At 51.5% G+C, this 15,935-nt stretch overlaps 1 protein-coding gene across 5 annotated transcripts in view; it reads left to right on the top strand.

Annotated features, from left to right (window-relative positions):
• Positions 1 to 11,268, top strand: part of LOC105478673 (EMAP like 2) — a 37,972-nt gene extending 26,704 nt beyond the window's left edge. For all 5 annotated transcript variants that reach the window (XM_071087157.1, XM_071087156.1, XM_071087159.1 and 2 more), the window contains 8 exons: positions 438 to 569; positions 2,246 to 2,313; positions 3,075 to 3,163; positions 3,370 to 3,467; positions 4,023 to 4,110; positions 5,517 to 5,612; positions 6,548 to 6,678; positions 10,877 to 11,268. In XM_071087157.1, coding sequence (XP_070943258.1) covers positions 438 to 569; positions 2,246 to 2,313; positions 3,075 to 3,163; positions 3,370 to 3,467; positions 4,023 to 4,110; positions 5,517 to 5,612; positions 6,548 to 6,678; positions 10,877 to 11,002 — 828 coding nt within the window. In that variant the 3' untranslated portion in view covers positions 11,003 to 11,268. The remainder of the gene's footprint in view (positions 1 to 437; positions 570 to 2,245; positions 2,314 to 3,074; positions 3,164 to 3,369; positions 3,468 to 4,022; positions 4,111 to 5,516; positions 5,613 to 6,547; positions 6,679 to 10,876) is intronic.
• Positions 11,269 to 15,935: the final 4,667 nt, after the last annotated feature.

The following is a 15,935-nucleotide window of genomic DNA, read 5'->3' as shown; positions in this document are numbered from 1 at the left end:
AATAGAAGGCCGAGGGTCAGAGCCATCAGGTTTAGTGCCCTCCGTGAGGCCCCTCAGACTTCTGGGCTCTGTCTGGCTGCAGGCAGACTCCACGAGGGCCTTCCCAGATCCTTGGAGCTGGAGACCTGGGAGGCGTGTGGCCAGAGTGCAGCCTGTTTGACCCCTGAGATCAAGCTCTGAGCCACCATGCCCTCCTGCCTCCCATTGTGCAAAGAAGAAAGCAGAGGTCCCTGGAGAAGGGGCAGGGTTTGCCTTGAGTCACACACTAGGGCATGGGTTCAGATGCCCAATCGAGGCCCCCTTCGGACACACCGGGAAAGGTCTTCCCTGGGTCCCGCTGGGGCAGGGTGAGTTATCCAGCACTTGTCTGGCATTAGGGTTGGGTGGGAAAAGGCCAGGGCTGCTGTCTCCATCCTGCTGTCCTCCTTTTCCACCAGGGCCATGTGGAAGAGCTGTGGGGCCTGGCCACACACCCCGGTCAGGCCCAGTTTGTGACCTGCGGGCAGGATAAGCTGGTGCATCTGTGGAGCTCAGAGTCCCACCAGCCCCTGTGGAGCAGGATCATCGAGGTGAGGGGCCCGGGGACTGGAAACGCACCGTCCTAACAGAACTACCTTTCCCCATGTGTCAGATCTCAGCACATTAGACTGAAACCAAACAAGGTCTTTTTTTTTTTTTTTTTCCTCTTTGAGATGGAGTCTCATTCTGTCACCCAGGCTGGAGGGCAATGGCATGATTTCGGCTCACTGCAACCTCCGCCTCCCGGGTTCAAGCGATTCTTCTGCCTCAGCCTCCCACTCGAGTAGCTGGGATTCCAGGCACACACCACCACACCCAGCTAATTTTTGTATTTTTAGTAGAGACGGGGTTTCACCATGTTGGTGAGGCTGGTCTCAAACTGACCTCATGATCCGCCCACCTTGGCCTCCCAAAGTGCTGGGATTACAGACATGAGCCACCAAGCCTGGCCCAAACAAGGTCGTTTTAAGCAGGGTGGGGGTTTTGTCCAGGGAACTGGGTGCTTAGAAGCTCTCTCAGAAGGGGTGGAGGAGTAGGTTCCTGACTGGAAGGGAGCCCAGGACGACACAGAACCATCCTGTCGGGAGCTGCCATGAGGAGCGGGGAGTCAGGAGCCGCTGAGTTCAAGGAAGGTGTGACTGCTGCAACAGTCAAGTGTAGAGCTACACTGTCCCATAGGGTAACCACTGGCCACACATGGCTATTCACAGTTAATTAAAATGTAAACAGAATAAAAATTTCAGCTGGGTGTGGTGGCTCACACCTGTAATCCCAGCACTTTAGGAGGCCGAGGCAGGTAGATTGTGTGAATCTAGGAGTTTGAGACCAACCTGGGCAACATGGCAAAACCCCATCTCTACAAAAAACAAAACAAAACAAAAATCAGCTGGGCGTGGTGGTGGGTGCCTGTAATGTCAGCTACTTGGGAAACTGAGGCAGGAGAATTGCTTGAACTTGGGAGGCAGAGGTTGTAGTGAGCTGAGACTGTGCCACTGCACTCTAGCCTGGGCGACAGAGCGAAACTCCATCTCAAAAAAATAAATAAAAATTAAAAGAATTAAAAATAAAAGTAAAAAGAGTCTTAAAATTCTGGATGCCCTTTGTCCCAGCATTCCCACATCTAGGAAATTATCTAAAGAAGTTGTCTTGGGGCCGGGCGCGGTGGCTCAAGCCTGTAATCCCAGCACTTTGGGAGGCCGAGACGGGCGGATCACGAGGTCAGGAGATCGAGACCATCCTGGCTAACACCGTGAAACCCCGTCTCTACTAAAAATACAAAAAACTAGCCGGGCGAGGTGGCGGGCGCCTGTAGTCCCAGCTACTCAGGAGGCTGAGGCAGGAGAATGGCGGGAACCCGGGAGGCGGAGCTTGCAGTGAGCTGAGATCCGGCCACTGCACTCCAGCCCGGGCTACAGAGCAAGACTCCGTCTCAAAAAAAAAAAAAGAAGTTGTCTTGGATGAATAAAGCTGTGGGAATTTAGAAGAGGAGTAAGGAAAGTTCCAGGGACAGCGGTGACAGGAGGAATGTCTTCTGTTCAGACTAACATGTTACAGGAATGGAAAGAGGAACGGCTGCCATGGTGTCTGGGGTGGTGGTGTCCCAAAGGGCAGCAGAGGGAGGGGAGAGCCCTCATCCCAAGATTAGACTTGGCCCTGAGGCAGGAGAATGGCCAGATGGACATGGGGCCCCAGCTCTGAGCACTGCCTCTTCTTTCTCCCTTCTCAGGACCCTGCCCGCTCAGCCGGCTTCCACCCCAGTGGCTCTGTCCTGGCTGTGGGTACAGTGACTGGCAGGTAAAGCTGAGGACGGCATTTCGGGAGGGCTTCTCTGCTCCCTGGGTAACTGGCCCTTCTTCCCTCTCTCCTACTTGCCCAAATCCCACTATTTAGCAAGCCCCGATCCCTCAATATTCCTCTGGCTCACTGCAGCCTCCGCCTCCCAGGTTCAAGCGATTCTCCTGCCTCAGCTTCCCGAGTAGCTGGGATTACAGGTGGCCACCACTATGCCTGGCTAATTTTTTTGATTTTTAATAGGGATGGGGTTTTACCATGTTGGCCAGGCTGGTCTTGAACTCCTGACCTCAAGTGATCCACCTGCCTCAGCCTCCCAAAGTGCTGGGATTACAGGCATGAGCCACCGCACCTGGCCTTGTTTTGTTTGGGATAGAGTCTTGCTCTGTTGCCCAGGCTGGAGTCCTGTAGCATGATCCCAGCTCACTCCAACCTCTGCCTCCCAGGTTCAAGCAATTCTCGTGCCTCAGCCCCCCGAGTAGCTGGGATTACAGGCACATGCGCCACCACGCCCGGCTAATTTTTGTATTTTTAGTAGAGGCGGGGTTTCGCTATGTTGGCCAGGCTGATTTTGAACTCTTGACCTCAAGTGATCCACCCACCTCGGCCTCCCAAAGTGCTGGGATTATAGGCCTGAGCCACCGTGCCCAGCCCAGATCTTTTCTGGGGTCCTTCTGATCCCTCCCTCAGACCCCACAAATTGCCGCCCCTCTCTGTCAGATCATCTGACCCCTCCTCCCCCCCACCACGCCCTCTCCTTCAAGATGGCTGCTGCTGGACACGGAGACCCATGACCTGGTGGCTATCCACACAGACGGCAATGAACAGATCTCAGTGGTCAAATTCTCCCCAGGTAAGCGGCAGGCCTGGGACACCCAAGCGGCAGGGCCAGGGGACAGAGGCTCAGAGTTCTTGGCAGGGGGAGGGGTGGAGCCTTCGAAGGGAGGCCTATGAGGGACGCAGTGGGGATGGAGCTGGGGACTGTTGAGGGGGCTGAGTCTGGGCAAGGAGGGGGCGGAGCCTGGGTGCCTCCTCATAGCCCCCCTCCCCCTCCCCCAGACGGGGCGTACCTGGCCGTGGGCTCCCACGACAACTTGGTGTACGTGTACACGGTGGACCAGGGCGGCCGCAAGGTCAGCCGCCTGGGCAAGTGCTCGGTGAGTGGGCAGTGGCCCCCAGCCCGCGCCGCCACCCCGCCCAGGGGGTGCAGAATTAACCAATTTTCTACCTCAAGGGAGCGCAGCTTTCAACACTCAACTGACTGTGCCCTGATCAGAGCAAGGAGTCTTGGCCCCGCCCACACATTCACCACCTCGTGTTCTAAGCCCGCCCCTTTGTGTAGCCCCGCCCCCACGTGCTAAGCTCACCATCTGTGTAGCCCCGCCCCTCACGTTCCGAGACCGCCCCTCTGTGTAGCCCCGCCCCTCACATTCTCGAAGCCAGCTCCTCTGTGTCTAGCTCTGCCCACCTGTTCTAAACTCCCATTGTGTTCTAAGTGCTTTTTGTCTAGCCCTGCCCATCACAGTCTGGCCCCGCCCACAGTAGTCTGGCCCTGCCCCCACACTCCAAAGGCCTGTGTATCCTTCCTTTAGTCCCATTGTGTTCTTGCCCTACCTCTGTATTTGACCTTCCACTTTCCTGATTTAATCCTGTCCCCCTCTCCTTGGTTCCGCCCTCTGCAGCTCTAACACCATCCCTTCCCTCCCCCGCAGGGCCATTCCAGTTTTATCACCCACCTGGATTGGGCCCAGGACAGCAGCTGCTTTGTCACCAACTCCGGGGACTATGAGATTCTGTACTGTGAGTTCTCCGGGACCCAGAGACATTTCTTCCTCCGTCTCATTTGCAGACTTCCCTGAGTTCTGGGACAGGAGGCAGGGGCTTCAGGTCTCGCTCCCTTAGCATTCAAGGCTGGTTCTGATTTGGAATTCAGGGACTGCTGGCTTATTTTCCCCCTGGTGTACCCCACTTTTAGTCAGTTCCTCCCCTTTCTGGTTGGATGAGTAGGATGCAGGGATGCAGGTTTCTTTTTTACATTTTTTAAATTTTTAATTTTTATTTATTATTATTATTGTTATATATTTTTTGAGACGGAGTCTTGCTCTGTCCCCCAGGCTGGAATGCAGTGGTGCGATCTTGGCTCACTGCAAGCTCCGCCTCCCGGGTTCAAATGATTCTCCTGCTTCAGCCTCCCGAGTAGCTGAGATTATAGGCGCCTGCCACCACACCCATCTAATTTTTTAATATTTTTAGTAGAGACGGGGTTTCACCGTGTTAGCCAGGATGGTCTCAATCTCCTGACCTCGTGATCCGCCCGCTCGGCCTCCAAAGTGCTGGAATTACAGGTGTGAGCCACCGCTCCCAGCTGTTTAATTTTTATTTTTTGAGATGGAGTCTCACTGTGTTACCCAGGCTGGAGGGCAGTGGCACGATTTTGGCTCACTGCAACCTCCACCTCCTGGGTTCAAGCTATTCTCCTGCCTCAGCATCCCAAGTAGCTGGGATTACAGGAGCACACCACCATGCCCAACTAATATTTCTGTTTGTATTTTTTTTTGAAATGGAGTTTCCCTCTTGTCTCCCAGGCTGGAATGCAATGGTGTGATCTTGGCTCACTGCAGCCTCCACCTCCCAGGTTCAAGTGATTCTCCTGCCTCAGCCTCCTGAGTAGCTGGGATTACAGGTGTCTGCCACCACGCCCAGCTATTTTTTTTTTTTTTTTTTTTTTGTATTTTTAGTAGAGACGGGGTTTCGCCATGTTGGCCAGGATGATCTTAAACCCTGACCTCAGGTGATCCGCCTGCCTCGGCTTCCCAGAGTGCTGGGATTACAGGCATGAGCCACCACGCCCAGCCTAATTTTTGTATTTTTAGTAGAGATGGGGTTTCCGCATCTTGGCCAGGCTGGTCTCGAACTCCTGACCTCAGGTGATCCAACCGGACGCGGTGGCTCATGCCGCCTCCTGGGATTACAGACATGAGCCACCACGCCCTGCCAGATGCAGGTTTCAAAGCAGATGCTCCCGCTTATGCAGCTGGCTGTGAAGACCCAGCATGCAGCCTTCTCAGCCAGTCCTGACAGGTGGAATGAGCCCTGGGACCTTAGCCTCCTCTGTCTTGGACCTCAGCTCCCACTGTCTAAGAAAGGGACGGGTTTCCTGTGTAGTTCTTCCAACTCTGAATGTCTCCTCCCATTTTCTGCCCCAGGGGACCCGGCTACCTGTAAGCAGATCACCAGTGCAGATGCTGTGAGGAACATGGAATGGGCCACAGCTACTTGTGTCCTGGGGTTTGGGGTGTTTGGTGAGTTCTGGGATGAGAGAGGTCTCCCTGAGGACAGGAGTTCTGAGAGACATCCCTGCTGGTGGTTTCCAGAGTCTTACTGTTTACCTCCAGTGTAGGAAGCTCACTCCTTTACTGCATGTGGGCTGTGTTTGTGTAAGAGGAAAGGGTAGGGTGAGATGACTGATTAGAGCTGTAATAAAATGAAACCAAATGGGTGTGGTGACTGGCCAGGAGAGACCACACTGCCGGTGCCCTAGCCAGCCATTCATTCAGGCACGAAATCAGCGAACACATATTCCCTGAGCAGTTCTGTGCCTGCTATGGGCTTGGCAGTGACCATGACTGAGGGCCCTGCTCTCCTGGGGCTCTCAGTCCAGTTGGGGAGGCAGACTTGTCCCCAGACAGTGCTGACCCAGAGTGAGCAGGGCTGGGACAGGGAAACCTAGGGTGGGGCATCTGGCCTAGTCTTGGAGGGAATCAGGGAGGGCTTCCTGGAGGAAGAGACATCTGAGCTAGGACCTGGAGGATGAGGAGTTACTTTCCAGGGCAGTGAAGAAGGAAAGCAGTCTCTAGGCAAAGGGAATAGCACATACAAAAGCCCAGGCGTGTCACAGAGCTTGGCATTCGGAGAAATGCAGGGAGGCAGGGTGGCCGAATCATTACAGAGTTTAACGGGAGCACTGATGAGGGATGAGGCTGGAGCAGTGCATGGGGCCCGCTGAGGCTTAGAACCATAGACCTTCTTCTAAGATCACCAGGGAGCCATGGAAGGGTTTTGAGCAGAGCAGGGGCAGGCTCGGATTCACATTTTAAGAAGGTCATTCTGGGTCGTATCCTTGGATAGATACAGGCTAGGTCGGAACAAATTAGGGTGGCTGGTGTGGCAGTCTGCTTCTCTTGGCAGTCCCTGGCTCCAGCTGACATCTTACAACTTACCTCCATCTTGCCCACAGGGATCTGGTCCGAGGGGGCGGATGGCACTGATATCAATGCTGTGGCCCGCTCCCATGATGGGAAGTTGCTGGCTTCAGCTGATGACTTTGGCAAAGTTCACCTGTTTAGTTACCCGTGCTGTCAGCCTCGAGTGAGTCCCTTGGGGAGATGGGGGTGGATAGGGGTAGCAAGCAGGGGTGGGGACAAGATTCAGGCAGCTCTGGTCCAACCCCACCCCTTCTCTGAGCCTCAGTTTCCCCATCTGTACAAGGAGGACAGTGGTCTTGATCCCAAGGGCCTTTCTTAATCCAAAGGTGGATGAATTTCAGAGTGTGCCATGCTGAAGACATGGTTCTCTTTTTTTTTTTTTTGAGACGGAGTCTCGCGCTGTTGCCCAGGCTGGAGTGCAGTGGTGTGATCTCGGGTCCCTGCAAGCTCCGCCTCCTGGGTTCACGCCATTCTCCTGCCTCAGCCTCCCGAGTAGCTGGGACTACAGGCGCCTGCCACCATGCCTGGCTAATTTTTTGTATTTTTAGTAGAGACAGGGTTTCACCATGGTCTCGATCTCCTGACTTCGTGATCCACCCACCTTGGCCTCCCAAAGTGCTGGGATTACAGGCGTGAGCCACGGTGCCCAGCCGAAGACATGGTTCTCTAAAATTCTGAGCAACTGTAATTCTGAGCTGTTTGGTTCTTTTATCCTTGTTAACTCAGTAAATATTTATTGAGCACCTTCTATGTACCTGGGCACAGGATATACAACCAGATCTTACAAGTTTTTAAGGGAGGCCAAGGTCAGGTGCAGTGGCTCACACCTGTAATCACAACACTTTGCAAGACTGAGGCAGGAGGATCGCTTGAGGCCAGGAGTTCAAGACCAGGCTGGGCAACAAAGTGAGACCCCATCTCTACAAAACACACAAAATTAGCTGGGCATGGTGGTGCACGCCTGTAGTCCCAGCTACAAGAAAGTCTGAGGTGGGAGGATTGCTAGCCCAGGAGGTTGAGGCTGCAGTGAGCCATGATTGCACCACTGTACTCTAGCCTGGGCGATAGAACAAGACTTTATCTCAAAACAAAGACGAAAACAAACATACAAAAAATCTGGACGTTAATTTTACCATTCTCTGGTTCTAACAGAAGAGGGGTTGTTTCAGCATTTTCCTAGGAAATTTTCATGCATAAAAGCAGAAAGACTAGTACAGTGACCCCTCCTGTACCTGTTACCCATGTTCAACTATTACCAGATTTGGTATATTTATTTCATTTGTTTCTTCTTTCTCCTTTCTCTTCTTTTTTTATTTTTCAGACAGGGTCTCACTCTGTTGCCCAGGCTGGAGTGCAGTGGCATGGCACAATCTCGGCTCACTGCACCTTGACCTCCTGGACTCAAGCGGTCCTCCCACCTCAGCCTTCTGAGTAGTTAGGACTACAGGCGTGCATCACCACACCTGGCCAACTTTTGTATTTTTGATAGAGATAGGGTCCCTGTTGCCCAGGCTGGTCTTGATCTCCTAGACTTGAGCAATCCTTCCCACCTTAGTTTCCCAAAGTGCTGGGATTACAGGCATGAGCCACAGCACCTGTCCTGGTCTGTAGTTTTAAGAAACTGCATATGTAGCCAGGTGTGGTGGCTCATGCCTGTAATCCCAGCATTTTGGGATGCCAAGGTGATGGACCACCTAAGGTCAGGAGTTTGAGACCAGCCTGACCAACATGGCGAAACCCCGTCTCTACTAAAAATACAAAAATTACCTGGGCGTGGTGGCAGGTGCCTGTAATCCCAGCTACTCAGGAGGCTGAGGCAGGAGAATCGTTTGAACCCGGGAAGCGGAGGTTGCAGTGAGCCAGGATCATGCCACTGCACTCCACTGAGCGACACCGCACTGAGTGACAGAGTAAGACTTTGTCTCAAAAAAAACCCACAAAAATTAGTCAAGCCTGGTGGTGCACGCCTGTAATCCCAGCTACTGGGGAGGGTGAGGCAGGAGAATTGCCTGGACCCGGGAGGCAGAGGCTGTAGTGAGCCAAGATCATGCCACTTTACTCCAGCCTGAGCGACAGCAAGGCTCTGTCTTTTTTTTTTTTTTTTTTTTTTTTTTTGAGACAGAGTCTCGCTCTGTCGCCCCGGCTGGAGTGCAGTGGCCGGATCTCAGCTCACTGCAAGCTCCGCCTCCCGGGTTTACGCCATTCTCCTGCCTCAGCCTCCCAAGTAGCTGGGACTACAGGCGCCCGCCACCTCGCCCGGCTAGTTTTTTGTATTTTTAGTAGAGACGGGGTTTCACCGTGTTAGCCAGGATGGTCTCGATCTCCTGACCTCGTGATCCGCCCGTCTCGGCCTCCCAAAGTGCTGGGATTACAGGCTTGAGCCACTGCGCCCGGCGGCTCTGTCTTAAAAAAAAAACAAAAAAACACCACACACACAAAAACACATAGGCTATCTTTTAGCCCTCTAAATTAAGCATTCATGTTTAAAAAAACAAGGATAATTCTGGCCGGGCACGGTGGCTCACGCCTGTAATCCCAGCACTTTGGGAGGCCGAGGCAGGCGGATCACCTGAGGTCAAGAGTTCAAGACTAGCCTGGTCAACATGGTGAAACCCCGTCTCTACTAAAAATGCAAAAAAAGGAGTCGTGGGTGGTAGTGGGCGCCTGTGATCCCAGCTACACAGGAGGCTGAGGCATGAGAAATCACTTGAACTTGGGAGGCGGAGGTTGCAGTGAGCTGAGATTGCACCACTACACTCCAACCTGGGCAAAAGAGTGAGATTCTGTCTCAAAATAATAATAATAATAAAAAGAAGAATTCTTACATATCCACAAGCCTCTGACCACACCTACTCATTAACATTAATTTCTTCTTCTTTTTTTTTTGAGACAGAATTTCGCTCTTGTTGCCCAGGCTGGAGTGCGATGGCGCGATCTCAGCTTGCTGCAACCTCCGCCTCCTGGGTTCAAGCGATTCTCCTGCCTCAGCCTGCCAAGTAGCTGGGATTACAGGCTTGCGCCACCATGCCTGGCTAATTTTGTATTTTTAAAATAGAGACAGGGTTTCTCCATGTTGGTCAGGCTGGTCTTGAACTCCCAACCATAGGCGATCCTCCTGTCTCGGCCTCCCAAAGTGCTGGGATTACAGGCGTGAGCCACCGTGCCCGGCAACATTAATTTCTTGTATGCCTCATCCCTAAATATGATCTCATAGCCAGTACATATTCACATTTCCTTGATGTGCCCCAGACTGGCCTTCTACGGTTGGTTTGTTTGAATCAGGGTCCAAACTGCATTTGCTTATGTCTCAAATCTCAGCATGTAGAACAGCCTTCCCCATGTGCATGCTGTTTCCTCTATTTATGCCATTAACTTGTTGAATAAACCAATTCAGTTGCCCTGCTGGGTTTTTTGTTGGTTTGTTTTTGTTTTTTTGACAGTCTCCCTCTGTCGCCCAGGCTGAAGTGCAGTGGCATGCTCTCGGCTCACTGCGACCTCTGCCGCCTGGGTTCAAGTGATTCTCATGCCTCAGCCTCCCAAGTAGCCGGGGCTACAGGCGTGTGCCACCACACCCAGCTAATTTTTTGTATTTTTAGTAGAGACGGGGTTTCACCACATTGGCCAGGCTGGTCTCAAACTCCTGACCTCAAGTAATCCACCTCCACCTCGGCCTCCCAAAGTGCTGGAATTACAGGCGTGAGCCACCACACGCAGCTGTTCTGGTTTTTTTTTTTTTTTTTTTTTTTTTTGAGATGGAGTCTCACTCTGTCGCCAGGCTAGAGTGCAGTGTCACAATCTCGGCTCGCTGCAACCTCCGACTCCCTGGTTCAAGCGATTCTCCTGCCTCAGCCTCCGAAGTAGCTCAGATTACAGGCATGCTCCACCACGCCCAGCTAATTTTTATATTTTTAGTAGAGACCGGGTTTCATCATGTTGGCCAGGATGGTCTTGATCTCCTGACCTTGTGATCCGCCTGCCTCGGCCTCCCAAAGTGCTGGGATTACAGGCGTGAGCCACTGCACCTGGCCTCCGTTGGTTCTTCAAGGGTTTATTAGCCCTGGCAACATTGGGACACCCCATCGCTATGAAAGTAAAAAAAATTAGCCAGGTGTGGTGGCGCTTATCTGTGATCCCAGCTACTCGGGAGACTGAGGTGGGAGGATCCCTTGAGCCCAGGAGGTTGAGGCTACATTGAAGCTGTGCTCATGCCTCAGTGACTTCACTCTAACCTAAGTGATTTAAAAAAAAAAAAAAAAAAAAAAGGAGAAGAGCAGAGAAGAACTGGGTCAAGACAAGAGGACCATGATGGAGTGGCATTGTCCCCACTGACCTTTCTTTACTTACTTCTTTCCTTATAACAGGCCCTCAGCCACAAGTACGGTGGACACAGCAGCCACGTGACAAATGTGGCCTTCTTGTGGGATGACAGCATGGCCCTGACCACGGGGGGCAAGGACACCAGTGTGCTACAGTGGCGGGTGGTCTGATGAGGCCAGGGAAGAGTCAGGTGTCAGGGCAGGAATTCTATTTTCGGGAGATGTCTATTGCCGAGTAGAGTAATATATACCCAGAGTATGTCTATAGCAGAGGGGTTTATGGGGGCGGGAGGGTAGACTGACAGAAGTCTCTATTTATCCGGGTGGGATGAGGGAATCACATTGCTTTGGGGATCCACTGGTGTTTGGTTTGGGGTGTTTTTTTTTTCTTTTATATCATCCAGAAATAAAGACATGTGCACTATGGTGTGTCCGGGTCTGTGTATTTGTATGGTGTGTACCTACACAGTTGTGTATGTGTATGGATGTGTGTGTGTATTAGTGTATTAGCCCGTTTTCATGCTGCTGATAAAGACATACCTGAGACTGGACGATGAAAGGCACATCTCACATGACGGCAGAGAAGAGAAGAGACTTTGTGCAGAGAAATGCCACTCTTTTTTTTTTTTTTTTTTTTTTTTTTTTGAGACGGAGTTTCGCTCTGTCACCCAGGCTGGAGTGCAGTAGTGCCATCTCGGCTCACTGCAAGCTCCCCCTCCCGGGTTTACTTATGCCATTCTCCTGCCTCAGCCTCCTGAGTAGCTGGGACTATAGGTGCCCACCACCATGCCCAGCTAATTTTTTGTATTTTTAGTAGAGACGGGGTTTCACCATGTTAGCCAGGATGGTCTCGGTCTCCTGATTTCACGATCCGCCCACCTCGGCCTCCCAGAGTGCTGGGATTACAGGCATAAGCCGCTGTGCCCGGCCAAAATGCCACTTTTTAAAACCATCAGATCTTGTGAGACTCATTCACTATCAACAAGAACAGCATGTGAAAGACCTGCCCCAAGATTTAATTACCTCCCACCAGTTCCCTCCCACAACACCTGGGAATTCAAGATGAGATTTGGGTGGGGACCCCACCAAACCATATCAGTGTGTTACAGTGCTTGTGATGAGGGACCGTTGTTATTTAGGTCTTCATTGGAAGCAAGCAATAGAAACCATCTTGCTCTAACTTGGATTAAAATAAAACTTTCTGGCCCGGTGCGGTGGTCCACACCTGCAATCTCAGCACTCTGGAAAGCTGAGGCAGGTGGATCACCTGAATTAAGGAGTTCCAGACCAGCCTGGCCAACATGGTGAAACCCTATCTCTTAAAAAATACAAAACAATTATCCAGGTGTGGTGGCGGGCACCTGTAGTCCCAGCTACTCGGAGGCTGAGGCAGGAGAATTGCTTGAACCTGGGAGGCAGAGGTTGCCGTGAGCCGAGATCGCGCCACTGCACTCCAGTCTGCGTAACAGAGTGAGACTCTGTCTCAAGAAAATTAAAATAACATAAAATAAAACTTTTTTTTTTTTTAGATGGTGTCTTGCTCTGTCTCCCAGGCTGGGGTGCAGTGCCATGATCTCGGTTCACTGCAACCTCTGCCTCTCAGGTTCAAGCGATTCTCCTGCCTCAGCCTCCTGAGTAGCTGGGAACACAGGTGCTTGCCACAACACCTGGCAAATTTTTGTATTTTTTTCTTTTTTTTTTTTTCTTTTAGACGGAGTCTCACTCTGTCACCCAGGCTGGAGTGCAGTGGCGTGATCTCGGCTCTCTGCAAGGTCCGCTTCCTGGGTTCACGCCATTCTCCTGCCTCAACCTCCCAAGTAGCTGAGACTACAGGCGACTGCCACCATGCCCAGCTAATTTTTTTTTTTTTTTTTGTATTTTTAGACGAGGTTTCACTGTGTTAGTCAAGATGGTCTCGATCTCCTGACCTCGTGATCTGCCCACCTCGGCCTCCCAAAATGCTGGGATTACAAGCGCGAGCCACCGCGCCCGGCCTGTATTTTTTAATAAAGAGTTTTCACCATGTTGGCCAGGTCGGTCTCGAACTGACCTCAGGTGATCTGCCCGCCTTAGCCTCCCAGAGTGCTGGGAATACAGGTATGAGCCACCATACCCGGGCTGATCCTTCACTTTTTTAAAAGCCAGCACCCTCTACAGTCACATTGTCTTATGCACCAGCCATTTGAACCCTCCCTTTCTGAACTTGTCCACTGCGGAACTCCCATTCAGCCAGCAGTGACCAGACCTATGCTGGAGATAGGATACCAGCCCCAGTGAGACCCAAGCCATCACAACCCTTAGGGCAGAAGGGACAGGGAGGGAGTTTGTTACCCATCTCCAGGGACAGGCAGAGTTCCCAGAGGAGCTGTGGTTCAGAGGAAGGGGCCACGGCCACTGTGGGACTAAGGGAAGCAGTAAGGGGCCCAGGAAGTGAATGTACCCTGACCTCTCTCCACCGACCCCGTGGATGGAGTTTGCACTAGCCTTATCCTATCACCCTTAGGTCTAGAAGACAGTTTTCTGCTGCTCTTGGGTCAAAGCCTCTTCTCCTCCTCCCTTCACTCCCTACCTTTCATCCCTTCACTACCTACCTTTCATTGCCCAGGTTCTGGGAAAGTGGCCCAGCGCTGCGAAAGCGGCCCGTTCATTGGGAATCCGGGTGCTCTTTCGACCCCTGGTGGCCAGACTTGGACCTACATGGAAAAATGCACCAAGAAAGTTCTGCTGGAAAAGTGCTGGTGATTCTCCACGTGACCCTCCTCCACCCCAGGGTCACTCTCAGCCTTCCTTCCCTAGCTCGGGGCCCTGGGAGACTGCCGTGTGCAAACTCTATCCGCAGGGTCGGTGGAGAGAGGTCAGGATATTTGCTTCCTGGGCCCCTCCCTGCATCCTGCACTCACAGTGGCTGTGGTTCCCCTCCTCTGAGCCGCAGCTCCTCTGGGAACTCGAGCAGTCCCTGGAGACGGTAATAGACTCCCTCCCTGTCCCTTCTGCCCTAGGCTGGCGATGGCTTCGTGCCCACTTCGGCTGGTCCCCTGGTGCCGCCCCATCCTTTGTGGCTTTCTCCACTCTGCCCATCCCTCCATAAACTGCCCATAAACGCTCCCAGTTAAACTCGGGACTGGCCACTTGCTTCCCTCCAGGACCCTGATCAAGACCCTGATCAAGCATAAATTTAGGGTAAGCCAGAGAGAGAAGGGGACCCTAAGCCCACCAATGAGCATTCAGAATTTATCTTTTTATTATTATTATTTTTTGAGTCATTCTCACTCTGTTGCCCAGGCTGAAGTGCAATGGCACGATCTTGGCTCACTGCAACCTCCACCTCCTGGGTTCAAGCAATTCTCCTGCCTCAGCCTCCCAAGTACCTGGGATTACCGGCATCCACCACCACACCCAACTAATTTTTGTATTTCTACTAGAGATGGGGTTTTGCCATGTTGGCCAGTCTGGTTTGAACTCCTCAACTCAAGTGATCTGCCCACCTCAGCCTCCCAAAGTGCTGGGATTACAGATGTGAGCCACCGCACCTGGCCAATATCCTGAGTCTTGATTTGGGTGTTTAATTACATGGTATATTCAATTTTCAGGATTCCTTATACTGTTCCCTTAAGATCTGAACATTTTAATTAAATTTTTTGAGACTAATTGTTAATTAAATGTAATTTTTAATTACATTTATTTTTTAATCACGGTTAATTTGTAATTTTTTTTTTTTTTGTAGAGATGGGGGTCTCACTTTGTTGTTCAGGCTGGTCTCAAACTCCTGGGATCAAGTGATCCTCCCACCTCGGCCTCCCAAAGTGCTGGGATTACAAGCATGAGCCACAGAGCTTGACTGCCCCTTTTTCCCTCTCTGTTTCCCAGGCTGTAGTGCAGTGGTGTGATCTTGGCTTACTGCAATCTCTGCCTCCTGGGCTCAGGTGATCCTCCCACCTTGGCCTTCGCAGTAGCTGGGACCACAGGCACGCACCACCACCCAGCTGGCTAGTTAAAATAAATTTTTTTTCTGTAGAGACAGAGTCTTGCTATGTTGCCCAGGTTGATCTCAAACTCCTGGCTTCAAATGATCCCCCTGCCTTGGCCTCCTAAAGTGATGGGATTACAGGCATGAACCACCATACCTGGCCTACATTTTAATTTTAATTTAAAAATAAACAAAAAAGAGCCAGGCACGATGGCTCATGCCTGTAATCCCAGCACTTTGGGAGGCCAAGGCATGCTGATCACTTGAGGTCAGGAGTTCGAGACCAAACTGGCCAACATGGTGAAAACCTGTCTCTACTAAAAACACAAAAATTAGCCAGGTGTGATGGTACGCACCTGTAGTCCCAGCTACTCGGGAGGCTGAGGCAGGATAATCACTTGAACCTGGGAGGTGGAGGTTGCAGTGAGCCGTGATGGTACAATGGCACTCCAGCCTGGGGGACAGAGCAAGACTCTGTCTCAAAAAAACAAAAAACAAGCTGGGCACCATGGCTCATGCCTGTAATTCCAGCACTTTGGGAGGTCGAGGTGGGCAGATCACCTGAGGTCAGGAGTTTGAGACCAACCTGGTCAACATGGTGAAACCCTGTCTCTACTAAAAAAAAAAAAAAAAAAAAAAAAAAAAAAAAAAAAAAATTGCTGGGTGTGGTGGTTCATGCTGATATTCCCAGCTACAAGAGGCTGAGACAGGAGAATCACCTGTACCCGGGAGGAGGAGGTTGCAGTGAGCTGAGATCATGTCCTTGCACTCCAGCCTGGGCACAGCAAGACTCTGTCTCAAAAAAAAAAAAAAAAAAAAAAATCAAACCTGACAGCTATCATTTTTTAGTGTTGAATGCCACGTCTATCTGAGGTCCCTTAACCAATAATGAATTCTCATGATTAGTTTATGAAAGATGTAAAGTCAAAAATAAAAATAAGCTAATGTTTTAGGAGCACTTATCATTCATTTGTTCACTCCCTGAAAACAGTGTATTTTTTTCTTTTTTTTCTTTGAGATGGAGTCTTGCTCTGTTGCCCAGGCTGGAGTGCAGCGGCGCGATTTCAGCTCACTGCAAGCTCCACCTCCCGGGTTTATGCCATTCTCCTGCCTCGGCCTCCGGAGTAGCTGGGACTA

The sequence above is a fragment of the Macaca nemestrina genome, chromosome 20 (assembly GCF_043159975.1).
Source record: "Macaca nemestrina isolate mMacNem1 chromosome 20, mMacNem.hap1, whole genome shotgun sequence".
Lineage (NCBI taxonomy): Eukaryota > Metazoa > Chordata > Mammalia > Primates > Cercopithecidae > Macaca > Macaca nemestrina.
The sequence above is the reverse complement of the archived record's forward strand: the minus strand, read 5'-3'. Positions and strand labels throughout refer to the sequence as shown.